The sequence below is a fragment of the Thrips palmi genome, unplaced genomic scaffold (genome assembly GCF_012932325.1).
Source record: "Thrips palmi isolate BJ-2018 unplaced genomic scaffold, TpBJ-2018v1 HiC_scaffold_16, whole genome shotgun sequence".
NCBI classification, from domain to species: Eukaryota; Metazoa; Arthropoda; class Insecta; order Thysanoptera; family Thripidae; genus Thrips; species Thrips palmi.
Genome location: NW_023144625.1, coordinates 12,831,261 through 12,858,725, shown reverse-complemented (window position 1 = coordinate 12,858,725; position 27,465 = coordinate 12,831,261). Strand labels below are relative to the sequence as shown.

General features: G+C 65.6%; 1 protein-coding gene across 5 annotated transcripts in view; it reads right to left on the bottom strand.

The window, feature by feature from the left end:
• The window catches only part of LOC117643183 (unconventional myosin-XVIIIa-like), a 77,379-nt gene that overhangs the window by 3,414 nt on the left and 46,500 nt on the right, over positions 1 to 27,465 (bottom strand). The window contains exons 6-17 of one of the 5 annotated variants that reach the window (XM_034381911.1): positions 26,267 to 26,476; positions 25,488 to 26,186; positions 25,263 to 25,407; positions 24,400 to 25,176; positions 23,949 to 24,316; positions 23,251 to 23,658; positions 10,545 to 10,673; positions 8,948 to 9,091; positions 8,755 to 8,844; positions 1,013 to 1,132; positions 550 to 804; positions 181 to 459 (exon numbers count right to left, since the gene is read on the bottom strand). In XM_034381911.1, the coding sequence (XP_034237802.1) occupies positions 181 to 459; positions 550 to 804; positions 1,013 to 1,132; positions 8,755 to 8,844; positions 8,948 to 9,091; positions 10,545 to 10,673; positions 23,251 to 23,658; positions 23,949 to 24,316; positions 24,400 to 25,176; positions 25,263 to 25,407; positions 25,488 to 26,186; positions 26,267 to 26,476 (3,624 nt within the window). Of the gene's footprint in view, positions 1 to 180; positions 460 to 549; positions 805 to 1,012; positions 1,133 to 1,223; positions 1,355 to 1,644; positions 1,865 to 3,910; positions 4,087 to 4,166; positions 4,455 to 4,569; positions 4,801 to 8,754; positions 8,845 to 8,947; positions 9,092 to 10,544; positions 10,674 to 12,652; positions 13,582 to 23,250; positions 23,659 to 23,948; positions 24,317 to 24,399; positions 25,177 to 25,262; positions 25,408 to 25,487; positions 26,187 to 26,266; positions 26,477 to 27,465 lie in introns of those variants that run through there. The other 4 variants (XM_034381912.1, XM_034381913.1, XM_034381915.1 and 1 more) reach the window with 4 other exon arrangements.

Below are 27,465 nucleotides of genomic sequence, written 5' to 3'. Positions count from 1 at the left end.
AAACAGCCAGTTAGACCACTGCCGTCACAGCGACGCCGCGGCGTCCCACGCAAATTTCAAGTCCCCCCACTAGGCCGCCTGACGCCTGCGGAGTGCCGGGTAGGCAACCGCACGGCTGCGACGCAGGCGACCGCGGCGGGTTGCCTACGCGGCAGGCTGCCTTCGACCTCGACTACTCACGCTGACGTTCTGCTCCATGGAGTACTTCTCCCCGAGGGCGATCTCCTTCTCGCGCGACAGCCGCTCCCGCTGCTGCTGCTCCCGGCGAAGCTCATCCTGCAGCAGCTGCAGCTCCGAGTCGAACTTGCGCTGCTTCTTCTCCAGCAGGTTGTTCCTGGAGCCCTGGTTCTCCAGCAGCAGGCGCAGGTCGCTGGTCTCGGCGTTGAGCTTCTGCACCTTGCGCTTCCATTGGCCGACCACCTGCCGCTGCTCCTCGACCTCCTCGTAGGCGTCGGCCAGCTGAAGGCCAAATCAGCATAACCATTAAAAACCAGACGAAAACAATTTGAATAATAAATTGTCAAGCGGCGCTCGGGCCGTCGGGCGCACCTTCTTTTCGAGCTGCTTCTTGAGGCCCACGAGCTGCTCCAGGTCGTCCTCGTGCTGCTGCTGCAGGCGCCGCTTGGTGAACTCCAGCTCCCTGAGGGTGCGCTCGTAGCGCTGCCGCAGCGCCGCCGAGGGGCCGTCGCCGTCGCCGCTGCCGCCCTCGTCCTCCGAGTGCACGCCGTTCAGGTCCGCCGTGCGCGCGTGCAGCAGCTCCAGCTCCAGCCGCTCCGTCGCCTGCTGCAGCCGCTTGTTGTGGCCCTGGGAAAAATGACAGGCAAATTTAAAAACTTAAGTTGAGTCAAAAATAAAGTCAAAAAGTTGTCAAAAATAAAGTAAAAATTGTATTTTTTTGGGTGAAATTTTTAGTCGAATGTTAGGTTAATTTTTTTTTTAATTTGTCAAAAATTGGGTTAAAACACAAAACAAATTACGCGACAAAATTTAAATAAATAACACCAAAGCGTACCTGCACGTCCTGCAGCTCCTTCTCCAGCCGAATGCGGTCCGCGACTTCCACCTCGAGGCGGTCCGTGGCCAGAGAGGCGGTCGAGTGCTCCTCCGCCAAGTCCACCGTCATCTCGCTCAGCTGCGGGCAACGGGCAGAAACGGTCAATTGAGCGGACACGAACACACCCACACGCACAAACGCACACGCACGCAGGCCACGAAACACATACGGAGAAGCCAGCGAACACACCCAGGAAAAAAATAATCAAAATAATTAACATGGATGGAGTGGTGGCGATGGTGGTTGGTCCGAATGGTAGGCGGGCGAGCCCATTGGGCGTGCCTCGGCCGCGACGCCGGAGCGCCGGAGCGATGGCATCCAGTCAGTCAGTGACCGAGTGGCCCGCCGGGGCCGAGGGAGCCGCGAGGGAGCCGCCAGGGACCCGCGCACCCACAAAGGCAACTAGCCGTCAAAGTAGTTGGCTGGCGCGGCGCGGGGCGGCGGGGGGCGGGGCGGGGCGGCCCGGACCAGCGGCCCGGAAAGTTACGTGATAAAGGATAAGATTTGCAGGATCATCCGCCGAGGCACCGAGGCGGCTCCCTCGCGCACCGCCACAAGAAGGCCCTGCTCGTAAAGCGCCGCCGCGGTACCTTTCTTTTTTTTTTGCGGAGCCTCGCCCCGCCCGGCCACGTCCAAGAAGTGCAGCAATAAAAGCTGAGCCGCCGCGGAGCCGCGCCACCGGCAGTAGGACGTCTGCAGTCAAGTCGGCGACGCGGGGGTCAGTGTCAAGGTCGGTACCGTCGGCACGGCAGGGGCTCCTAAAACCGCGACGGGCTCTCCACTCCACGCGACCGCGGCGACCGAGAGCGACTCCCGGGGCGCCGGCGACGCGACGCCACGCGGCGCCCGGGACGTGCCCGTCGGACCCACACTGGGCGATGATGCCGTGCCGGCGCATGTGTTTCATATCACGGCCCGCTAGTCGAGTAGTTGGAGCCATGCTCTCGAGGCACGTCCGTGCGGCGCGGCTCTCAACGCGCGCCACCCCCGCCGGCCGGCCGGCCCCCGAGGGCCCCCGCCGCGACCTTGGGGCGCTTGTGGCCGCGGGCCGGCCGGGCCGGGCCGGGCTGGGCTGCCCGGTGGACTACTTGTTGCCGCTCGCACACATGCCGCGCATGCACGCGCATTCCCGCGGGAAAAAGAAACACGCAGCCATATTGCGGAGTCATAAAGCCAGCGACTGCTTTCCAAACACGCCGCCGCCAAGCCTGGCCGGCCCACGCTGCCCTGCCCGGCGCCAGGCCCGCCACGTCCACCGCCCCGCCGGCCAGCGATAAATCGTCCAATCGCATTTGCAAACGACCAAATAATACGACCGGCCGTCACTGTTTTTCTCCTCGCACCGACAGCGGACGCCCCATGATGAGCGCGAGAGAGACAGCCTGCCGCTACCGTGCAGCAGTCGGCAGGCCCAGCGCACAGAATTAATGCAGCTTTTAAAGTTCCCGGGGCGAGTGGCGAGTGCGGGGAACAAGAGCAGCAACGAGGCGGCCAAAGTTATGACGGTGCTAATTTGACGGGGACGAGGGTGGCCGTGCTGGCCGCACCACAACCTCGTGGCCCTGCGGCCATGGCCAGCCAGCGTGCGCAAATACATACATACACCACGGCCGCCGGAACCAGCCCGACTAGACTAGCCACCAAGGCCCAGCAGGCCGATTCAGAGAGTCGCTTTCGTCTCCCTCGCACCTGTCCATGAGTGCGAGAGAGACAGAGCAGGACTGGCAGCCGCCCCCGCACCGCCGCACCCTCGAAACGCACTCGACAGCGAAACAGGGCAGATGTGGGCTGCCGCGTGTTATTTCGCCAGCGCCGCGGCGCCGCGCCCCGCCGCAAAGAAGGCCCTCCCGGCGTGCGCGCGGACGACACGGTAAGGTGAGTCGGCGCGCGGCGGACGCGGCGGACGCTGGACCCGAGCCAGACGCACGTCAAAGCCACTGACAATAGCCCTATCTTTGGCCGGCGGGCGAGCGGACGGAAGGAAGCCCGAGGACGGTCAGACAGACAGACAGACGGACTCGTCAAATCGCTGTGCAGTCTGCAGCCGCCTTTCCAAACTTGTCGCAGCCAGCCGGGGCATGCGCGCGGAGGCCTCCAGGGCCTCCAGGGCCTCGAAGGCCGGCCTGTCGATGCCATCATGCCGCGGCGATGCGGTCGATGCCTCCGCCACGCCGCCATGCCGCCGTCCGTCACAACGTTCAACGTTAGCGACGAAACCGCAATGGGACGGCGAGGCGGGGCGGCGGTACGGCACCACAACGACTTGCGCAGCCTTCATGGGCAGGCCGCGGCACGCCGGCATAACGGGCCGTCGCAGTATCATGGGAAGGCTCGGGACTCGGAGATGGGTAGAGCCCCCTCCCCCAAAACATCACGTCACCGATACCGACGAGGAAAAACGACGACAAAAAGGATGACAAATCAGAGCGACCGCGCTGGGCGCCGCGGGGGCGTTCCGTCTCTCTCTCTCTGTCGCACTCGCGGGGCGGGGCGTACCGCGGGGGTGCGAGAGAGACAGAGCGACCGTTCGAAATCGGCCTGCTGGCGGCGCAGCGTCGTCCTGGCGGCGCTAAGTCAAGAGACGCGCCGCGCGGCCGGTGCCCCACCACGTCGGGGCACCCGGGACGGGGCCGACGGGACCCGCCGTAGGGCCGCGTTGTTCGCGACCAGCGAGGCGCGTCGCGGCGCCGCGGCGGTCCGCGTGGAGGAGACCACGCCAAGCGCCGAGCTGAGACCGACAGACACAACGGGCACCAGGGAGCAGCCAACAAACAGCACGCGGCAGGCAGGCAGCTTGCAGGGGAAGCATGCCGGCGCAGGCGGGGGATGCTAGCAGGCAACACGCGCCTCCTGTACCTCGTCGAGCTCCGAGAGCGTGGCGTCGTCCCTGGACACGGACGGCGACCGCACCTGGCTGGAGGCCCTGCTGGACACCCTGCTGGAGCAGCGGCTGGGCGTGGCGGCCTGCTGCTTGTAGTACTTGACGGCCTTGGTCATGATGGAGGCGGCGCTGCGGCTGCGAGACACTCCGCCTGCCGCCAGACAAGAGCATCACACCGAGCACCGCGACGAGGGCCTCCGAGACCGTCACCGGCGCGTCGCCGTCGCCCACCTGACAGCTGCATCTGCCGCAGCTCCTCGTCGGGGTCCTTGCGGCCCAGCCGCTTCCACTCCTCCATGACGTGGTCCGTGCGCTGCAGGAAGTTGGCGATGCGGCTCGTGAGGAAGGCCGAGGCCGTCTGCTGCTCCAGGTGCGCGGCCATGGGCACCAGGCGCTGGTGGACGCGCGTCCGCGTCGTAGCGGGCGCGGCCTCGGACACCGAGCCGCACAAGCTGGGGGGCGGCGAGCCCAGGTCGAAGGACAGGTTGACGTCGAACACGACCGGGGACTCGTCCTTGCCTGCGGGCCGTCATCGCGTCATCGTCAACCCCAAGCAAGAGGCGTGCCTCTCAGCCCGGCCTGGAATCGGCCACCAGGGCGGCGACCGATTCCAGTGTGGGCGTCGCAGTCCCACCTTCAATGCCGTCCAGGTCCGCGACGGACGGCTCCTGAGGGAACACCCTCCTGGGCGCCGGCGTGGGCGACAGCACGGAGCGGCGGCCGGGCGTGCTGCTGCCGCTGCTGCTGGGCGCGCGGGGCGACATCGACGAGTAGTACGACGAGGACAGCGGCGACGGCGACCGAGACAGCCGGGACGACGACGTGGAGGTGCGGCTGTACGACGAGCACACCGAGCCGGCGCGCTGCTGCCGCGGCTCGCAGCCGTTGTTGCTGCTGCTGATGCTGCTGACGCTGCCGTTGCTGGTGCGCGGCCGGCGGTAGCGCTGCACCAGGCACTGCGGCAGCAGGCCGCGGTGCAGCCGGGGGCTCGGGTGCTCCAGGATGTCGGGCAGGCCGCCGGTCGTCTTGGCGTGCTTCATGGGCAGGATGATGCGGCCCGTCGTCCCGGACCCCACGCCGCCGCCATCGCCCCGCTCCAGCGAGAAGCCGCCGATGCGCATGTTGGTCCAGGAGCGTCCCACGCCGCCGAACAGCCTGCCGCCGCCGCCGCTGCGCTCCGTCATGGCGCCGCCCCTCGCGCCGCCCCTCGCCTCGCCAGCACGGCCAGCACGGCCTGCAGCGCCAGCACCGAGACGCACCGCACGCTACCCGGGACACGCGGCGGTGGACTGCGGGATGCGGGGCCTGGCCCGGCCTGGCCGCCGCGCAGCCACACGGCCCAGGACCCAGAGGGCTCGCAGAGTCGCAGGGCGCGGCGGCGAGGCGAGGGGGGCGGGGACGGGGGAACCGGGCCCACCCCAAGCCAGAGGGCACGCCGCCAACACGCCGGCAGCACGCAGCCCGGCGCCTCTCTGGGCCACCGGTCTGGTCAAAGTCAAAACGGAGGCGAGATGCAGACCGCGGGGTTTCCTCAACGGGAAGTGCCTCGACTACACCCCCACGACGATGACGACGGCGACGACAAGCCCCAGGAAAAGCGGGCCTCAGAAACCATGCAGGTGCAGCACTGCGTCGGCCGGTGCGCACGCGAGGCTCGAGGCTCGAGGCAGTCGGGGGAGTAATCACTTGACGACAGGGCGCGGGCGCAGAGCGCGCATAGTGCAGAAGCCCCACTGCAGTCGCACGCGCCATGTTTCTTCTCCCGCCCACCCTTTCAAGAGCCAGCTCGCCATTGTCAGCTTTATTTTTGTTTTTCAATAATGCGACCGCGACGTTCCGACACGTCGCATTTCTGAATCACAATGTCCACCTCGCCCGCCCCGCCGCCTGCTCCCCGCCCCCCGCGACTGCCGCCCGGCCGCCCGGCACTTGGCCCGGTAAAAATACACCACGCAGCATAGCGCCGCCCTTCCCCGCGCCCCGCCCGCCGGCCCCACCAGTGCAGCGGCCCGTCTGTCTGTCTGTCTGTCCGTCCGTCTTTTCGGTCAGAGGAAAAGTCCCAACCAACGCGCGTCGCAGTCGCATCCAGGAAGTGCCGCGCGGTGCAGCAGGACGCGCGCTAATTTCAAACCGAGACGCCGCCCCGCCCCGCCCCGCCCCGCCAGCACGGCCGGCCCGGCCGCCCCACCCCAGCACCATTGACGAGCGACGCCAATCATTGACAACCTCGACAGCCTCGGCGATGACGACTGCTGACGCACACGGCACCCTCCTCTGCGACGCGAGAAGCTGCAACAGTCCGACTGTTTAGCCAGCCAGCAACACTCGGCGACTGCATCGCCAAAATAACGACTATCGCCGTTTCCAAACAAACTCGCTCGCAGCTGCCTCGGGTCGTCTGCTGCGCCGCACCGCACCGCCACCCCGACCTGCCGCAAACCCCACCGGGGCGCGGAAGCGGCTGCACTCGACGGCGGAGGCCGGGTTAGTTCGTCGTAAACCCGCGGAGCGAGCGAGTTATTGTCAAAGGGCAAGGCCGGCAAGGCCGCGCCCGGGGTGACTCACACTCACGGGCGCGGGGGCGGGGCGGGGTTCCCCAAACCATGCCAAACCCTTCGCACACCGCAGAGGCGCACCATCGCTTACTGCTGTCATTTCTCACACGCAAGACACACGGTCTTGAAACAAAAAAAATAAAAAATGTGTCCTATCGGCTGCCTATTAGTTGCACGTTGTCACGCAGGCCCCCGCCAAAAAGGGGAGGGGGGCGTCTGGTGCGATCGTTATTTCGTTTCCGTTCCGTTTCATCCCGAGACAGTTACATAATCGGACGTTTGAATTGGCGCCAAGTTATCTCACGAAAACGCCGCCGGGGCCGCCGCACCACGGCGTCGACGTCCACGCCCAGGGGTGTCACCGCGAGGCGCCGGAATGGCCGCGGCGTGCAGCCCAGGCCGGCAGGGCCCAGGTCAAGGTGCCGCTGCTGCTTTTGAGTTGATTCGCCGGCGAGCGACTCGAGGGAAAGGCGGGCGGTCGACGTGCGGGGGGGCGTACCCCACACTGTAAGTGCGCGAGGGGGTTGGGCTGTGCTGCTGCACCGCTGCGCCGCGCCTGGCGGCCGTCCAGGCCCCAAGCCAGCAGAGCTTCCGCGCAGCGCAGACTGGCAGCTCAGTGCCGGCCGAACAATGACGAGAGTGAAAGGGACGCGGACAAAGGGAGGCCGCCGTCGGACTCTGCCTCTCGCCTGTCTCTCTCGCGCCCCTACGGGGGACGCCCTTCGAGTGCGAGCGAGAGAGAGAGACCCCCGGATCAGTCTGCTGCCGGGCCGGACGAGCTCGGCGACCCCTGCCTCGCGGCGGGAGACGGGCAGAGACGAGCCCCAGCGTCCGTCGGACAGGTGCACGCCGGCGGGGCGGACGTGTCGTTGACCAGCGCCCAACCGGGTGCACTACCAGGGGGTGGCAACGGCCTAGGCGGCGCGTGAAACGATGCTCCCCGCTCGGGCCGGCGAGCAACGCGCGGCCGACCACTGTGCACGGTGTCACTAAAATCAACATAACCACATCAAAACTTCATCAAATTGAAAAACCCAGGTCATTTTCAGCATCTACACAAAATTTCCTATTTGTATGTAGTCATGGTTTACAGTTTTAGACCCGTTCAAAATGTTAAATCTCGATTTATAATCAAATTTACCGGCAATTTTAGCCAATTCAATATTTTGCAACGACGAAAAAAGTTATTTCCGTTCGTTTTAGGTCCATACATGCAGCGAGCCGATTGTTGGCCTCCACTTTCCCTATTGCGTAAGCATACTGGAATGTCGATACGACATCTGTGACGGTCACGGTGGCCCATAATGTAATTTGCAAAATTAGACCAAAAGCAGTTAGACTGACTTTGGGAATATTTTTCGAATATTTTTCACAATCAACCGATTGTGATGAAACTTGACGGGGGCATGTAGAATTGTCCGCTCTACAACGTGGTGAAGTCAGATTTGCGATACGACACCTAGTTTATTCAAGTGAAGCTTTACCAAATACGTGTACTTTTAGGGTTAGTTTGCAGTGTTTTAAAACTAATTCGAAATGTGAAAACTGAAACGTCCGTTTGAAAAACCGTTACCACAGGGCGATAGAGAATTAAATTCTGCGTGGTATAGGCTATTGCAGAACGATAAACAAGTGCGAAAGAGCTACGAAAAATATTCCCAAAGTCAGTCTAACTGCTTTTGGTCTAATTTTGCAAATTACATTATGGGCCACCGTGACCGTCACAGATGTCGTATCGGCATTCCAGTATGCTTACGCAATAGGGGAAGTGGAGGCCAACAATCGGCTCGCTGCATGTATGGACCTAAAACGAACGGAAATAACTTTTTTCGTCGTTGCAAAATATTGAATTGGCTAAAATTGCCGGTAAATTTGATTATAAATCGAGATTTAACATTTTGAACGGGTCTAAAACTGTAAACCATGACTACATACAAATGGGAAATTTTGTGTAGATGCTGAAAATGACCTGGGTTTTTCAATTTGATGAAGTTTTGATGAAGTTATGTTGATTTTAGTGACACCGTGCACAGCGGTCGGCCGCTCGTCGCTCGCCGGCCCGAGCGGGGAGCATCGTTTCACGCGCCGCCTAGGCCGTTGCCACCCCCTGGCACTACTTGTGGGCGGCCTAGGCAGCCCAACCGACTGGGCCGCGCTGTGGGTTGCCGCGGTGTTCGCCGTCAGGCGCTACTGCCGCGGCGCCCCGCACACACACAAACGCACACAGACAGACACCAGTTTACGGCGGTCCAACAATGCCTTACCTTGGCTTCCAGGCGGTCGCTCTCGTGCTTGATCTGCGTCCTCTCGGCCTCCAGCTTGTCCACCTTGCTGCGAAGTGCCTCCAGCTCCTCCTGCAAAGAGCAAGGAAAGCACGTCAGCAAGCGACCTCAAAGCGCGTTGCAACAAAAAAAAAGTTAATTTAAAATGAATGAAACATGAAATGCGACGACTCACCGACTTGGCGCGCAGCTCCTCCTCGGTGCGGTGCACGTTGAGCAGCGGCGTCACCCGGACCAGCAGACGCCACCACGGCCAGTCGCGGACGCTCATGAACTTGCGGACGTTGCGCTGGATGCACCGCACGGCCAGGTCCTGGACCTGCAGCGGGCCAAGGAGAGAGAGAGAGAGGTGTTTACAGTTAGTACGAACGCAAGGACGCGGCGAGCGGCCGGAGCAGCAGTGACTCTGCAGGCGAAATCAATTAGCAATAACCCTTCCATCGCACGAAAAACGGGACAGGAGGGACGGGACGGGGCGCGCCTTTCCCTGGCCGGGGCGGGGCGGGGCCGGCGGGGCGGGCCCGGCCCCTTTGAAGGAGCGCGCTGCTCAATAGTGATTAGCTTTTAATTATGGCGTCTTGGCCGGGCCGGGCGGCGCGCAGCAGCGTCCTCTGCCTGGGAGCTTTCGGAGCGCCGTCCTGGCGAGGAGAGCGTGGTGGGAGCGCTCCGTACTCCGTGCTTCTCAGAGACGTGAACGAAGCGAGAGCGCGCGACGGGCACGCACGGAAAGTCCGCGGTGGACCCTGGATCGACTCAATGAATGAATTTCGGAGATGAATGGCACAGCAACGAAACGAGGGAGCGAAAAAAAGAGTCGTGTTTACGACGCGTGCCCCTGTCTGACAGTGGGGGCGCGATAAGGCCGTTGCGTAAGGCACACGCGCGTGATAGCGCGGCTGTTGCACGCCATCCAGGTCACGAGCACGCGGGGCGGGGCGGGGCGGGGCGGGGCGGGGTGAGGTGAGGCCCAAGATCGGCGAGGCAGCGCACGCTACGGGCGCAGAGCGGCGGCCCCGCGGCCAGCACACTGATTCCGAGAGTCGTTTTCGTCGCGCTCCCTCTCTCGCACCTATACGGGTCGCCCCGCGTGTGCGAGAGGGATGGAGCGACGAAAACGGACTCTCGGAAACAGTCTGCTGCTGGCCGCGGGGCGGGGCAGGGCAAGGCACAGAACCGCAGGACCACAGGAAGCATACGGGTACCGTGCGGGCAAATTGCTATTCAATACCAGAGCAGAGACCAGCAGATAGGAAGCAGAGCAAGTAGTGCGAGGCGGCGCGCAATGGCAGCAAGGCCTGGAGGAAAGTGGCCAACACAGCAGTGTATCCGCGGCGCAGGCCCGGCCGAAAAGGGAGATTGGGAAAGGAAAGGAAAGGGGCTTTTCATTCCAGACTCAAACGCGACTCACGAAATTTTCCCTCAACTGAAACAACTAGCGGGCGGAACTTGCTTTTCAAAACGTTCCCCATTTTGTTTTCGTTTTGTCTGTGCATCCGGTGACGGCGAGTCGTCAACAAGACCAGTCAGTCAGTCGTGCCGCGCGGACTCCATGCATTACGGGGCCGCGGTCGGCGCGGTCGGCGAGGTGAACGTGTTACAATGCAACGGACACCGCATCGACTTGCTTTCCGCCTAAACGTTCCGACTCACTCGCCGGGATTCCAGGGGAACACAAACAAAACAAAAACAAGCACCCCAGGCGGCAGGGCCCCGTTCCCGAAATGCTTGAAAATCCGCGCGCGCCGCGCGTTCGCCCAAATGGCCGGCCTTACCTTTCTCTTGGCCAGCTGCTTCCGGGCGAGGAAGCCCCTGCAGCGTGCCTGCAGCCGCACCACGTGGCCGGCGATGCGCTCGTCGCGCTGCGCCTCCAGCTGCTCCAGCACGCCGGCGCGGAAGAAGATCTGCAACAACAACAACAACAACAATTAGACACACGACAGAGACACGCCGCGTGGCGCCGCGTGGGAAGCGGGGGCGTGAGGTGCTAATGGCGCTGACACTGAAGCAAACCGAGTCGGTGGCGCCTCGGGCCGCGCCTCCAGTGCAAGGGCGGCTCCAGAGACGGCTCCAGAGGTGGGCGATGTCGCGAAAGTTGCCTATCCAGAGCAGCGCTCTCGTCGTTCCGTCTCTCTCGCACTCACGGGGCGTTGCTGCGTCGGGGTGCGAGAGAGATAGAGCGACGAAGCACTGTTCGGAATCAGCGTACCACCAGCTTCTGCCTGGCTGGCCGCGACTGCCGTGACGCAAGGGCCGTGTGAGAATTGCGTGTCACTTTTCCAGAGCTGGTCGCGTCCCTTCATCGCCGAGGTGCCGAGGCGGCTGATGGCGATAAGAAGGCCGGGGCTCGGGGGCCGAGGGGGCCCAGGGGGCCCAGGGCCCGCCCACCAATCGGGGCGTTGGGCAACGGGCCGCGAGGCGCCGCGGGGCCCGCGGGTTAGCCGGCCGGTGTCGTCACAAGATGTGTTCCCTTGACATTCTCATCCCTCAGGACCCTCACAGCCTGGGCCTGACGGCCTGACCCGGAGAGCGCGGGGCGCGCGGGGCCGGCCCCAGCAACCTGCCGCCAGCTTTGCATTTACTCTCTCGGAAACAAAATCCAGCAAGCGAGCTGGCCGACTGACTCAGGGCTTTGGACCGTTCCCTTGGCGCGTGCGCGCGTGCACTACGGGCAGTCTGCATCTGGGTCGGCCGCTCCTCAATGGCACGGCGCGGCATCGCCGGCCGGAGTGTGTTTCCGCCACTTTGGCGAACACGGCGTCGAGGCGGAGCGCGGAGACGGCCAGGTTTACGGTCGCATCAAATGCAATGAAGACGCGCGGGTCGTGGCATGCATCTGCACATGTGTGGCGCGGACTGCGCGGGCCGGGCCGGCCGGGTCACGACGAGCACCGCCTCCACGCCAAGCCGGCAAGCCGCACCACAACATTTCATTCGCCCGGTGACACTACACCGCAAAGCGCGCCACAGAAACGGGAAGGCAGCACTGCGGGGTAAAGTGACGGGTGCTGAACGCGGTGCTGAAGATCAGCCCGCTGCAGACTGGTTCCGAGAGCCGTTTTCGTCGCTCTGTCTCTCTCGCGCTCATGGGGCGTCCCCTGCAGGTGCGAGAGAGACAGCGACGAGAGCAACCCTCGGAATCGGTCTGCCGGTGCTGCCTGCTGCCCGGACTGGGATCGCTGGGATCAACGAACCGGCAGTCCAGCAGCCCAGCCGGCGAACCGGACGGGCCGGGCCGGCCGGCCGGCCTCTGGGCACCTCTGGGTGCCTTCCTCTCCTCCGTTCCTTCGGCACGGCAGCCTTTGCCTGCCTTCGGCGCTAGGAGGGTCAGGCAAGGCGGTCGTCACATGTGGGTCAGCGGCGCCCGGGCCGCGCTGCGGGCAACGCCAAGCAACGCCAGGCAACGCCGCGGGCGGCCACGACACGTTCATATTTCGAAATGATTCCCGAAGATGTTCGAGGCGCCTCCCACCTGCTTCTGCTCAGGTGCCGCGGGCAGCGCGGGGCGCACTCCGCCCACCCACGAGCGCGTCGTCAGCACGCCAGCACGCCGCGGCCGGCGAGTCCCAATTCTGGCGCCGCGAAGCGTGCACACCACCCGAGGCGACGATGAAAACGAACCAAACTTCATTTCTAAACACGGGCAAAAATTGACTTCTGGAACTGAACTATTTTGACCAGGTATCGACCGCGGGCATATCGGCCTCCCTTCCCTTCCCCTCCCCACTCGCGAACTCCATCCTCGCAGTGCATCGGAATGCACGTCTGGCGGCCCCGTCGGGCCCTGCCTCGGCCCTGCCCCGTCGGTGCCCTGCCCTGCCGGTGTAACGGTCCGCCGGGCGGACTCCGCCAGCTCCGCGCTCGGCGCTTCGCCTCGGCGTACCTCAACGTCGGCCGCGCTGTATCGGCTGGGCCGCGCTGACATGGTGCCGGGCGTGGACGTCCGCTGCAGGCCCTGTAGGTTGTGCAGGCCCTTGAGCTCCAGGCCCTTGAGGTCGCGCTCCGAGAGGTCCGACACGGCTCGCCGGTACGTCGGGGCGTCCTCGTGCAGCCGTCGCCGCGCCGCCAGGACGCCGTCGAGCAGCAGGGGCTCGCGGCGACGCAGCGCCGGCGCGTCTTGCTGCATCTTGTCCAGGCCCTCGAACTTCTCCTTGGCCTTCTTGACGATGGAGGCGGCCAGGGCGGCGGTTGGAGGCGCGGGTGGCGGCGCGCTGGGCCTCGCCTTGCTGCTCCAGTCGGGCTGCTGCCGTCCGAGGGCGGGGGTCAGCTTGGGGCTGGGGGCACTGGCGGCGTTGGGGGCCGCCGCCACGGGGGGCGGCGCGTTCTGGTAGAAGCTGACCAGCCTTTCCACCACGGGGGCGGGGGCGGGCGCGACGGGGGCGGCATGCTCCTCCCACGACGAGGGCCCCGAGTGCGTCAGCAGCAACACCGAGTCGCACTTGCCGCTGCTGCTGCCCCCGCTGCTGCCGCTGCCGCCACCCTCGTCCGACGACGACGCCCCCGAGTCGCTGGAGCCGAGCTGGATGAGGGTCACGTTGTCCTGCTGGTGGGGCTCGGGCGACACGTCGATGCCGCTGTCCGTCGACGAGGCCCTCTTCGTCAACGGCCTCTCCGTTGTGGCAGTGTAGCACGCGTCGAAGCGCGCGATCAACTCGCGCAGCTTGAGTTGCTGTTGCTGCTGTTGATGTTGCTGTTGTTGCTGCTGCGTCCGCGAGTTGTTCTTCGCCACGACGCCGGTCACCTTCGGCCTGGCGGGCACTCGCGTCTGCCTGTCAGCCACGGCCTTGGCGCGGGGCCCTCCCTTGGGCGGTAGTGCGGGGGGCGCGACGGCGGCGGCCGCGTTCGGGGGCGGCACGGGGGGCAGCGGGGGTGGCACGGCCGGGACGAACACCCTCACGACGGCGGTGGTGTCGCCCGGCACGCTGGCGGCGCGAGGCAGCGGCACGGGGCGCTTGGGCGGCAGTTCCGGGGGCAGCGTCGGCGGGGGCGGCGGCGGCCTCTTCACCGCGGGCGGCGCCACATGCTTCGGGGGCAGCGGGGGCAGCGGGGGCGGGACCGCGGCCACACGGGCCAGTCGGTCGCGGAATCCTTCGGGGGGCGGGAGAGCCGCCGCGGGCGGGGAGGGCGGCGGCGGCCGTGGCAGCGGGGCTTTGCCGAAAGTGGCGAATGTGAGGCTGGGGCTGGGGGACGCACTGTGCGCCAGTTCGCGCTGCAGGCCTTCTTCGAGGGGCTTCTCGGCCACGGGCGGCGAGCACGAAGTTCCCCTCAGCCTGGACGCGAAGTCAGGTTCGTCGTAACCCTCGCTGAAGTCCGTCTTGGCCTCGTGCAGCATGCTGTCCCGCACTTCATCGTCATCATCCTCCTCGTCCTCGTCATCATCGTCATCGTCCTGGCGGTTCACTTGATACGAAAAGTCCAGCTCGTCTTCGCTGGACGAGTCCTCGTCGTCCTCGCCGCCCCAGGGGTCCACGTTCACGTCCTCCACGACGTGCACCACGTCCTCGCCCATCAAGTCCATGGCGAAGCGCACCGTCTTGACGGCCGGCGCCCCCGGCCTGCCACTGCCGCAGCACTTTGTCGCCAAAGCGCTGCCAGTGAGGGCCGTGAGGACGGCGTCGGGCTCAGGCTTGCCCTCGGGCTTGCCCTCGGGCTCGGCGACGGCAGCACCGGGATCGCCCTCCATCTTTGACGGCATCAAAGCGAGGGGACCCGCTGCGGGCGCGCGCTGCCTCTGCTGCTGCTGTGGCTTGGACGACGACGGCGACGGCCCGCTGGACCGAGAGAGCATCACGCCGAACCACACGACCAAGACCGCCGGCAGCCACCACCACAACTCTTGCAGCATCACATCTCATTCCACCATGGCACTGTGGTATCACATGTCACTCGCGTGCGTCACGGCGCGTCACGGCACGTCACGGTGCGACCCCCGCGACAACGCGCAGTCTCGTCGACGGCCGGCGCGGCACTGGCGGGGCTCCTCCATTCCACGGGCCGCCGCGCCGCGCTCCCCGGCCGCCCCGCCCCGCCCGGGGCCTCTGGGTCGGTGCCCCCCTCCCCTCCCCCTCCAGGCGAACAGGTTCGGATTAGGGGCCTAAAAGGTATGAGACGCGCGGCACCGCGGCAGCGGGGCACTCTGGCAGGGCGGAGGGCCCGGCCTGGCTTCGGCCTGGCATCGGCCTGGCATCGGCCTGGCCGCCAGACGGGCTGTCGTCGTGTCGCCGCCCGAGCAGAGAATCCCATTTCCGAAGCTGCAGGCCAACTGCAGCGCGTCCTCCCCGGACTGACTCTGCGCCGCTCTGCGCGCCGACCGGGCCGCGAGACGTCAACAACAGCAACAGGTTTTAAAGGGCCGGCCGGTCTGGAAGGTCTGCAAGGCCTGGAAGGATGCACGGCGGCAAGGTCGCCGCCCATCCATCGCGTCCGTCGCAGTCGCCCTCCGAGAGTCACCTCTGTCTCTCTCGCACTCACAGGGCGTCCCCAACAGGTGCGAGAGAGACAGCGACAACGACCCTCGGAGTCAGTCTGCAGGCCGCGCAGCCATTCATGGCGGTCAAGCCAGGCGACGCGGGGCAATCTTCGCGCCCGACGTGCACCGCATAATCCACTAGATCGAACGCGCACTCGCCCTCACCCGCACCAGTGCGGCAACGCCGAGCCGTGCCGAGCCAGTGCCGTGCAACGACGCAGTAATTCCCCCATTCTTCATTCGGCCCTGGTACAATGACCGGCCTGCCTACGACCTCCTCCTCATCATCGTCATCGTGGGCCAGCCAGCCTGCCTCGGCTGATACCTCCCCGCGACCAGCCCCCCCCCCCTTTTCTCTAGAGCCCCGCGGACGAATTGGCTTAAAGCGAGCAGCTTCGCGGAGCGCAGGCAGGGCATGGCAGGGCGGCGACCATCGCGCTGGTCACAGCCGCCAACCACCATCCCACTACATCTTGCTTATACTCGCTGCCATGACCACGTCATCGCGCACCTTAATTTCTCATTAACTCCGAAACGACGCTCATATATTTCTTTCCCCGGCTCATCATATGCAGTACACTTGGCGCCCGTGACTTGAAGCTAAAATTAAATCGCAGCACCCCTCTCCTCGTTTTTGGTGCATTATTAGAGGGCAGCGCTCGCCGACGATCTCCAACAGCAACAATAACAAACTGACAGCAAGAAACAAAGCGCGCGGCCGGGTCCAATGAAAGGAATGCACCGCCATTATTTGGGAACAAAAATACGACGACAACAACAACAACAAGGCCGAGTTGTGGGGGGCGGTGTGCAATGAGATGCATTTCGCATGCTGGACATGCAGCAGGAATGCAGCGATGCAGGCCGATGCAGGCGAGCGCTGCGAACGCCGGCCGGAGGAAGGGACTGAATGAATTCGAGAGGACAGGACGGCTCGCAGGCTTGCAGTGCAGGGCCACCTCCCCACACCGCGACCGCCGCGGACCTGCAGCCATGACCGAGAGGGGGAGAGGTAATTTCTTCTTTCCTTTCCCCTTTTTTATTTGCAGAGAATGAGCGCAGAGGCGAGCCCCGAGAGAGGGGGATGGGGGAGAGGAAGAGGATATTGCTGGACCAGACGGACGACAGGCAGAGGAGCGCTCCGAGCGGCGGCAGTGCCATGCCAGTGCCATGCCAGTGCGGCAGCAGGCTCTCTATCTCGGGCGGCCATCTCCGGACAAATGCTCGCGGTTCGCTCCGGGCCCTGCAGCATCCTGAAGCAGGCCGAGGAGGCCCTGGTCCGCGTAGGCCGCCCCGCCCCGCCCCGCCAGTCCCACACGCGCCTACCCAGACGGCGCGGCCCGGCGGATTGGGTGCAACGCAATAAAAACGGCCGAGAGTGAGAGAGACAGCGAGTCGGGAATGAACGAATCGATGATGGATTTTCGCTGGCAAGGACCCCGGAGCGCGCGACGCTGCGACGCGGGCTGCCGTGCAGCATCACCCATGGCAGCCAGGGCCGCGTCACCGCCGGCAGCCCGGAGCGAGGCTAGTTGGCCAATTGCCCAGCCAATCGGTCGCCATTCACGGAGACGAAAACGACGAGCACCTCGTTCTGCCTCGTTCCGGCCGCCACCGCCGCCAGGGCCGCGCGAAGGCCGGGCACCGCGACGCACTGCGACGACGGGCCTCCAGCGCGCCAGCGTGGGTCTTCTTGCACCTTTTGGCTGCACCCGAGTCCGGCCGCCAGGCCGGCCGACGATGCGCCCGAGCGACGCGATGTCCTGTCCACAGATTCCCGGAACATAAAACTCGAACCGAAGTGAAGCGAACGACGACGACAACGACGACAACGCTGCAGCTGCACCAGCCAAGCGAGGAGGAGCAGGAGGTTCGGTTTCGAGTCGGCGGCGACGGCGGCAGCAGCAGGGTCGTCCCTAAATTGGACAACTTTACGAAGCACCTCCGGGACCAGGGTCATCCGGTGCCTGCCTGCCCTGCCCGCCTGCCTCCAGCTCGCCAGCCGGTGCAGTGGGCGCAGTGGGTGCAGGCTCCCGCACTGCAAATCCAAATCCGACGCAGAGGACGCCGCCGGACGCCTCCTCCTTCCCGACGCCTCGTTTTCCTCCTCATCGTCCGCTTTATTTATTTTCCCCCTTTAATTCGAGCAGCGGCCGACTTGCCTTGCCGGCCTCTCCAGTGCCCGGTGCCTCGCGGGCACGGCGATGCCGCCGATGCCGTTCAACCTCATAACTTACCTCCGCCAACGCCCCCCACCCCGCCCCTCCCCCTTTCCCCGCGGCACCGCATTCCTGGGCCGCCACGCCACAATACACCGGGACGCCCCCAAGGCGGGGCACAGCGTGGCACGGCGTGGCACGGCGCGGCAGGGCGGGGCACGCCGACTGAGGCGCCCCACCAGATCATCCACAAAAAGACAAAAACTCGGCCACCTCCACGTCGAGCCGCTCGCCGCTGGGCTCCCCGCCGCCCCCCGCGTCGCCACGCCATGCCACGCCATGCCACGCCCCTCCCCGCGCGGCGGGCAGAGGAAACCACAATCAAAACTGTACACGAAATGCATAATAGAATCTGAATTTTCCCGAATGCATACCGTCTTGCAGTGCAGGCGCGACGACGGCCACAATGGTGCGGCACCGATACACCGCCCGTCACGGAGTGACACACTCACACACACGCAGAGAGAAAGAGTGTAGGGCCGCGCCAAAGTCAGCCCCACCAACGTGCACGGAATACTAATAAAACCGCTGTCGATGACCCCCCCCCCCCCGTCCCCCCGTCGCGACTATGCACATGGTTTTGCGACCTCGCGCCCCATTTGCTGCGACCGGCTGTGCCCCTCCCGTTCGCGGTCCCGCGTCGCCGGCCAGGCGGCTAAGAAGAGCAGTGTCCATGCCGGCCAAGCGGCCATGCGGCGCCATGCGCGGCCCTCATGGCCTTCAAGGCCGTAAAGACCCATGCGGACGCGCCATAAGCCATGAGGCGGGCCGCCATGGGACCGCCGCCCCGCCCCGCCACGCCCCGCCACGCCCGACCAGGCCCGCCGTTCCCGATGTTTAATTCCGCGCGCGCTTTCGGTCCGGGCGAGAGGGACGCGAAGGCGAAGACGGCCTCGTTGGCGTCGGCCGCGTCGGCGCGCGCGGGGAAGCCCAGGGGAAGCGCGAGAAGGGTGCCCCGCTCTCCGCCAACGTGGGGACCAGGACCCACGTGCCGCGTGCCGCCGACCGGACCCACGCCGCCGGCGGCCCCTTGCACCGGCACGGCCAGCACGGCCAGCACGTCGGCGCGGCAGTGGGTCACATTAACGGTGTTCGGTGCAACAGCAGAGGCCGCGCCGCCGCCCTGCACCGCCCCGCCGAGCATTTGCAAGCTGGCGCCTCGTCGGCGAAACGCGCGCAAATCGCGCCGCCGGTCTCCTTTTGAGTAATGACAGTCGTAAGGGGGCGGGGCGGCACCGTTTCAAAATCCACGCGCTCTATCAAGACCCGAGTGTCACAACACGACGCGGATACGGAAGAGGCATTGCCCGTCCTGAGGCGTTTGCAAACAAGTTGTTGTTGTCGTCTACGTCGCAGGCGGCGCCCTGTCTGTTCGTAGGCGGCGCGAGGCAGAGGCACCCACGGGTCGCCTACTTCTTCCTCTCCTCCTCCTCCTCTTCTTCTTCTCCTCGGCTCCGGTTAACGAGTCACAAGAAAGGGGTGGGGGAGGGGCGCGTGGGTGGCCGTTAACTAGGAGTCCTGACCCGTTGGCGACCCCCCAACGGCAAGCGGCGGGGCCGTGCACACCGCGCGCACCTTGTGCATCGCCACCACAGGCGCGCCAAATATTCCTCCAAGGTCACGCTGCCGGTTGGGGGTGGGGCGGGGCGGGGCGCTCTCGCGGCTTGCCCTACACTGTGATTATCGAACAGACAAGGACGGACGCGATAGGTTATAACGGCACCGAAAAAAAACGCCTCACCAGCACTTTGCCCAGTGGTGTTGCACGCGGCGCCACACTCGCCACAGCAACCATGCAGCCCGGTTGCGTCGGTTCGGTTCGCGCGGTGGCGGGTTCGAGTCCCGCCAGTTCCGCTTCCTTTTTCTACCGGCTGACCCGTGACGTGTCCAGCGTGAGAGACTACCAGTGGCGGTGCAGCTTGCACGTGGTCTCGCCGCTGGTCCAGCCGGCCAGCCTTCCCCGGCCAGCCGGCCTGCGCTAGCACCGGTCAAAGTAACTGTTCCGCTCGCATCGCGCCGCCAGCCCCGCCAGCAGCCAGGCAGGCATCAGCCCGGCCGGCAGCACGCAAGCAAGACAAGCAGAGCCTCATCACGGAGTGGAGGGCCCAGGCCCACTGTGCGCCTGCGCCCGTCGGGCCGCCCCGCCCATCCACGGAAGCGTTTCCGCGATGGCCCGGCCAAGGCAGCCGAGGCGGCCCAACCAACGGCACCCCGGCGGGGACTCTGGCAGAGTGCCACCGAGTGCCACCGGACGGGCAGGGCCTGGCAGGGCCGAAGGCGGGGGGAGCGGCCGCTGCATTCGAGTGTCAATCGAGTGCACGGTCTCCGAGAGACCCTTTCGTCGCTCGGCCTTCCTCCCATGGAGAGTCCCGCACAGGTGCGAGAGAAAAGTCTATCGGAATCAGTCTGCCGCACCACCGCTCCACAGTCCGAGTGACTACAGCATAGGACGGTGTTCGACTCCACAGCGACTCTGGCGAGGCGAACGGATTCCAGCGGGGACGGCCCGGGCCAGGCGGCCAGTGCAGGCTTCGCGGCGTACAGGGCTTACACGGTCCGGGGAGCGGACACGGCCTCCAGGCCGCCACCAGTTCGCGTTCGCATTCCAGCGCCATACCGACCATCACGCGGTGCGCTAAAATTCACTCCAGGAGGGGGACCCACGAACGGGTCCAGCAGCACGGGCGGGTCTCCGTCAGGCGCCTGAGTGTGAGTGAGAGTACGTGTGTGTCCAGCCCAAATCAAGGCAATTTGGCTGCCCATGCCGTATTCGCCACTGACCGCTTTGTTTCCCGGAGGCAAACGAAAACGGATTCCTTTTCTTTTGCCGTGCCTCCGCGGCAGCCGCGCAGCCGCCACACCAAAGCGGCAAAGCAGCAGAGTGGCACGCGGCCCATGCGGGACAGCATCCAGAGCAGGATGGCCGAGCGCGCAGCGGCCGTGGCGCGTAGATATAGACATTTGTCCCCGTCGACATACCGCTGGCGCACCTTCACACTCACACACGAGACGCACACACACAGACACACACACACGCGCACGCGCGGGTAACGGGGCGACCCTAAATACGATTCCGCACAACAATGGCCTGGCGGTCGCCGGGCGGGCAGGCAGCCACAGTGATCCCGATCCCGAGCTGCGTCTGGCTGCGTCGGCAATCAGGCCGCCCCTGCCCGGCCTGCCCCTCCCCCTCAACCGCGCCAATATGGCACATCCATCACGCCGGCCACCGCCACGCCGGCCACGCCACTGCTAAACGCAGCGCGTGGGGAGGCGGCGCAAATTGTCGCACACACACACACACACGTTGCATATGGAAGCCCAGAGCAGCAGGTCACCGGGCCGCAGCAAGGCCTCGCGCCGCGTCGTCATCATCGCCATCGCCGTCGACGACGGCCAAAACAGAAATCGGTTTACACGTCGGCCGGCCAGGCGGCGGCGCCATCCCCGTCCAAGGTTTCCGGAAGAAAACGGCTATTAGCGCACCAGTCTCTCTCGCACTCGTGGGGCGTGCCGTGTGGGTGCGAGAGAGGCAGAGCGGCGGGCCGGGAAGGAAGCTCACGGCCAGTACGGGGCTGTGGGGCGTGCGGGGCGTGGCCCCCGGCCTCGTTGTGGGAAAGCTTGGAAAGTGTCGCGCCTTCATGCCTTGACTCGCCGCTAGTCGCTTTGTCCCGATGCCAAAGCCAGGCAAAGCCACGCAAAGCCGCGGCACGTACGACGCAGCGGCCCACCGGCATGGCGGCCCACCGGCCGGGCCTTCCGCATACACAACGAGCAGGCTGCTATCTTATCACGGCGCCACAAGCCAAACAGGGAGACTGCAACGAGCACATCGTCGTCATCGCCGCGCCGTCGGCCGCCCGGCGCGTCCACAGCGCCGCCGCACACGGCTGCGCGACGGGCCTGCCTACCCTCACGGCGTTGGGCCGGGACGTGGCCGTAGACGTGGCTGCGCGGGGCTGCCTGCTCGCGCTCACAGTGCAGGGCGTCACGTCGGGTACGCGGCACGCGAACGGACCGGTCGGGGCGCTGGGGCGATGTCCGGGCGACGCTTTCGAGCAGCGCGATGTCCGGGGCGCGGCCGTCGCCGTCGCCGCCGTGGAGTATGGCGCCGGCTCGATTTCACTTAACGTCCAGCAGTGCCCGGCCGTGCCCTGGCAGGGTGTCGTCCCGCTGTCGCGTCACGTAGGACACGAGGGGCCTAAATGCAGCGCGGCGCCGCACCGGCCGGTGAAAACACGCACGCACACACACGCACGAACAAACACTCACACACGCACGCCACGCGCCTAACGCAGGGCGCGGCTTTAGACAGGTGGCAAAGACACCGAGCGGGTGGGGCTTTGCAGCGCTTGCGAGGGAGCGACAAACAGAATGCAGTCCGCCAAAACAAGAAAAAAAAAGAAAGACAACAACAACAATAAAAAGACAGCGGCACATGCACATGCACCAGCAGGCACTCCGACGCCTCATTCTCGCGGACAACAACGCAACGGCATCCGTCGAGCCGTCCGGGCCGCTACAGCCGCTACACGCCCGAAGCGCTGCCGGTGAGGTGTAGTGTACCAGTGTACGGTGTAGGGCCGCGGGGGAAAGAGGAGCGAAGTACGAACCTGCCGGCCGACGGGCACCCCGCGTGCGGCATCGCGAGTTCGAGTGGCGTGGCACTGGGTGAGGTCGGGCACCACTACTGGACGGTATGCAAATCGACAGCCACGTCGGCTCTGTCGTCTCCCTCGCACTCATGGGGCACTCCCTATAGAGAGACAGAGCGACGGAAACGACTCTCGGAATGAGTGTGCAGAGGTCCCAGACCGTTAGCAGCCGGCACCCCGGCAGAGCGCCGTAACCCTAAAGGTGTACACACACGACATCATTCCGGCTTCCAGGCCGTCCAGGCTGTGATTAGCGTGTGCTCTGCCCACTTTCCGCGGCCGCCAGTCGGCACTCGGCAGCGAGGGGCCGTCCCCAAAGGGCAGGGGCGCAGCGCGAAAAGCGAAAACAGACCGCAAATCCAATCCCGAATTTCAGTGGTGACGGTGTCCGCTGTCGCCCGTTCACTTGCGAGATACAGGTTCCCGAAATGTGACCTCCGGGACTCTGCCTCGCTGCTTGAGCCTTCCTTCGAGAAACAGGTTCCGGCCCGCTCCAGACGCGGCCCGACTCGGCAGCCCTAAAGCCCTGAAGCGGCGTTGGGTCGCCGAGCAATATTTTGGGGTCGAGGCCCGGTGGCTGGGGTCACGCCGGCTCGCGATATCCGTCAGTCCGAGAGCATTTCCCCAGCCGTCCCTCCACCCAGGCATTGTCGCTGACTGGGCGGCGCGCCGAGGGCGGCGGGGGCGTCGCGGAGCGCAGCGTCGCAAAGCGGAGACTTGAATGGGCGTCGCCACGAGAGCGCGGAGATCTTGTTCTGCCGCCACGGCGCGCCGTGCTGGCCGTGCTCACAGAGGCGCGCGTCGCCGGAGAGGAGACCCACTTCCGAGGCGCCGCCGGGCCGCGCCGTTCGAGCGCAAGCAGCGCAAGCAGCCGCCAGGCAGTCCCAGGCCCAGGCACTTGGCAGGTACACCGGCATTACCGCCACTTTAGTCGCTCGTAAAATGGCGCTCGCATCTAGGGCCCGCCAGACCGGCATACCGACACACCGGTTGCCTGCCTCGTGGGGCAGCAGGCAATGGGGCCGCGAGACGCTGGATGGGTTGCCCGCCTCGCGGGGCAGGGGCGCGAGCGAAGGGGAAGAGGCCGCGCGACGCCCGATGGGTTGCCTACCGCGCGGGCTCGGGAATGACCACTCACCTGACTGAGGCCGATGCGGAACTGCAGCGGCTCCAGGTCGATGCCCAGCACCAGGTCCTGCGCCGTCTTCCGCTCGTCGTCCACGGGGCTGGCGGGGCGCGCGTCGGGCGGCGCCAGCAGTCGGAAGCGGCGCCGGAACTCCCACAGCGGCAGGAACTTGGGGAAGCCCTGCTTGTGCAGGCGCACCACGGCCAGCACCTGGGCGCCGCGGAGTTGCGACCGCAGCAGCGGCACGTTCATCAGGCTCTCGTCCGTCGTGACGGCCGCCGCGCCGTTGGGCGACGACGGCAGCAGCAGCCCCCCGGACAGCGAGTCGCGGCGCGCGTCGCACAGCCCCGCGTTGTGTTGCGGCAGCAGGCAGAAGACGAACTTGGAGCGCGTGCGGCGCAGCGTCTCGATCAGGCCGTCCTGGCGGAGACAGAGAGGGTCACGTCCATGCCAGAGGGCCAGAGGACCAGTGGAGGCGCCCAAAAGTCTAGACGCGTTTTGAGCTCTATGGTGGCTAAACAGGGCTCGAACCGAACGTGTGACCCCACCAATGGATTGCTCTCTGAACGAGGAATCTATTGGTGGGGTCACACGTGCGGTTCGAGTCCCATTTAGCGACTCAGGAGCTCAAAACGCATCTGGGATTTCGACCGCCTCCACAGTGCGACGGATGAAGCAGTGGGCCAACACCTCCCCGTCCTCGCACTCACCACGGTGAACTTGACCTGCAGCGCGACGGAGCGCCGCTTGATGGCGGCCGTGCCCGCGTTGAGCGTGCGCCGGATGCTGGACGCCCTGCGCAGCGTGCCGCCCGACTCGGCGCCCAGCCCCGCCGCGCTGCACACCATGGAGCCCCCCAGCGTGGACGAGATGCCCGCGCCGCGGCAGCTCACGAACAGCTTGCTCATCTCCTCCCTGGAGCTCTCCTGCAGCAGCGCGGCCGCCGCCCGCGTCGTGGGGCTCTCCCTGCAGGCCTTGAGCCAGCCGTTGGCGGAGTACAGCACCGGGCTGGTGGCCTGCATGTGCTGCAGCACGAAGTGGTTGTTGCCCGGGGCCTTGCGAAGCAGCAGCTGGTGATCTGGAACCGAAAAAGGGAAATTCTAGCCGCGTGTCTGGGGCGGCCAAGAAAAACGACGAGAAATTGACGGTGAGCTCACTCACCCCTGTCGCTGTAGTGCGAGAAGAGCCTGTCGATGAAGGAGGTGTCGCTGGCGCCCAGCTGGTTGGCCTCCTCCTCCAGCAGCCACAGCAGGCCGCGCTTCTCCTGCTCCACGCCGCGGCGCAGGTCGGTCTGCGAGGACCGCAGCATGGTGGTGGTGGCGGGCGGCCGGTCGATCATGCCCACCAGCGGCGCCGTGGACCCGTCCAGGCCGGCGTCGTCCTCGCCCAGGTCGCAGTCGATGTTCTCCTGGATATAGCGGTCCTTGGGCGCCACCAGCTCCGAGTGATGGAACAGCAGCTGCAGCCGCTCGGCCAGGTAGTTGTGGCAGAGGTCGTGGAAGGAGGCGCCGGCCTGGCTGCCGCAGGACGCGGGGTTCTGGAGGCCGGGGCAGTCCAGCAGCAGCAACGACACCACGGCGTTGCTCTGCGAGCTCAGGCTCCTGTTGATGAGCGCGCCAACGGCGCCGAACACCTCCGAGTACAGGCCCACGACGAAGCCCTCCAGCGCCTCCACACCGGTGAACTCGCCCCTGTCGAGGCCACCGGTGACGCTGCGTTCGGACGGCGACGGCGAGGGCGTCCTGTAGGAGCCCCTGGCGCCGGAGCCAGGGCCGCTGGAAGGGCTGCCGGACTGCGGCGTGGACCCGCTGCCGGACCCCGAGCCCACCGCCGAGCCGAACAGCGCGCGGGACAGCTCCTCGACGGGCACGCCCAGCAGCAGGGCGGCGCGGGCCGCGGCCGCGGGGCTGGCGAACTGCCACCTCTGGCTCTTGTCGGCTGGAACCAGACAGAGACGGGTGTCAAAAGGCGAGCTCTTGCAAGGCATGCCGAGCGGACAGGGTAGTGGTCACGATTCGAGGTACCTTTGACGGCGCCGGCAAAGCCCAGGTGGTAGATGGCGGCCAGCACGTTCCACAGCACGCGGGCCTCGGCGTCGGAGACGCCCAGCAGGCTCATGGCCGCGGTCACGCGGGAGAACTCCAGCTCGGCCTTCTGCTTGTCCTCCATCTGAGGGCGAAGGCCAACCCGTGTCATTACTGAAGCCGGCCCCGCAGGTCGCAGGGTTGATCAACAAACAAGAGACATACCTTTTGCAGCGGCGTGACGAACATGTTGCTTTCGCTGCCGTAGACGTTGTCCAGCTGCAGCTCCCGGCGCAGCGCGCCCTCCGCGCCGGCCAGCAGGCGGTACAGGATGTGGAAGTTGGCCTCGCCGGCCGGGCGCCGCGCCACGCGCCACCGCTCGGCCAGCAGCAGCTGCAGCGACGCGGACGCGATCTGGCCCGACTGGTCCAGGTCGAGGGAGAAGATCTGGGTGAACCTGGTGGCGTTGGCGTTGGCCGCGGTGCGCGCGTTGCCGAACGCCTCCAGCAGCGTCCACACCGAGCTCAGCTTCTCGGGGGTCAGCACCTTGTTGACGGAGCCGGCGGCCAGCACCAGGTAGTGCAGCGCGTGCCGGAAGTTGCACGTCTTGCCGGCGCCGGACCGGCCCAGGAACACGAGCGAGTGGTCGCGCCGCAAGGCCAGGGCGCCGCGGTACGCCGCCTGCGCCGCGGCGTAGATGTGCGCGGGCATGTCCTCGGGCTTGCAGCCCCGGAACATGTGCGCCACCTTCTCGCTGTAGATGGCCAGCGGCACCATGGGGTTGATGGCCACCAGGGCGGGGCCGGCGTACGTGTGCACCAGGTTGGAGCCGTAGCGCTGCCGCAGCGTGTGCAGGGCCGAGGACTCGTTGAGGTAGCGCAGCTGCGCCAGATCCTCGCACCGGTCGAACTGAGGGGGGTTGGCCTGCAACAGGAGGACGCCGTCAGCCGCCTGGACGACGCCACACGCACATCACCGCCTCGCCCTCGCGGCCTCGCACTCACCTTCTCGACGTCATCGTCGTCGACCGTCACCACCTCCTGGGTGGCGTCGACGCGCACGTGCAGGCGGCTGCCGTCGTCGCTGCCGGCCTCGGCGTTCTGCTGGGCGCGCTGCCCGCCCTGCACCGCCGTGAAGCCCTTGCGGTGCACCAGCCAGAGTCGCTCCGCGTCCAGCCACGCCTTCTCCGTCTCCAGCTGCTCGTCGCTCTTGGCCTGCAACAACAAAAACGAACCGTTTTCAAAACGACGCCACAGCGGACACCGACGCCGCGCCGGCAAGCGCCGTGACGCAGGCCGGCCCGCCACGCGCGGCTGCCGGTTGGGTTGCCTATGCGGCAGGCGCTCCCCGCTCTGGGAGCTGTGGGCTGCGGAGGCTTGTACACCGTTCACCGTGCCTCCCATGGCCCGGCCGTCGGGTATTGAATGGGATGCAATCGTTATTCAACGCAACATTCAAACTGAGAAACATGTCCATGTCAATCATGTTTCAGTGTAACCAGCATGTTTCAAATGAAACAATTGGCGGGCGACACGGTGTTAAGCTGACAAACACTGTCAAGTTTTCCGTCCAACTCAAAACGCCCCGTCCGTTTCATTGAAGGACCCGACGATGAAGTTGAGACGCGCAGCAGCCAGAGCCAGCAGCAGCAGCAGTACAGTGTTTGAGTTGTTCCCCCGAGGACGGGCCACGGGGCACGGGGGCAGGCCCGGCAGGCCGCGAGGCACCTGACAGGTAGGTAGCAAGCCGGCCGAGCCATTCACGAGGTGTCAAGTGTACCGGCCCACTCCACTGCACTGCGCTGTGCCCCGCGCCCCCTCGCGCCTCACGACCCAGGCAGGCCGCGCCACGCCGCGCCACGCCGGCAGGCCTTCCTTATCCGCCGGGCTGGGGCACGCCCTCCGTCACGATGACGCCCGTCCCGTCCGTCCCGTCGAAGCGGCGGACCCACTCCGAGAGCCTCTCTCGCACTCGTTGCCGTCCCCCGTTTTTTCGCGTTTTCGTTATCGTTTTCGCGTTTTTGTTTTCGCGTTTTCGTTTTCGCGTTTTTGTTTCCGTTTTCGCGAAAACGCGAGAGAGAGAGAGAGAGAGAGAGAGAGAGAGAGAGAGAGAGAGAGAGAGAGAGAGAGAGAGAGAGAGAGAGAGAGAGAGAGAAGGTAATTACCACACCCATTCAAGCGAAACCCCATCATTCCCCTGCTGC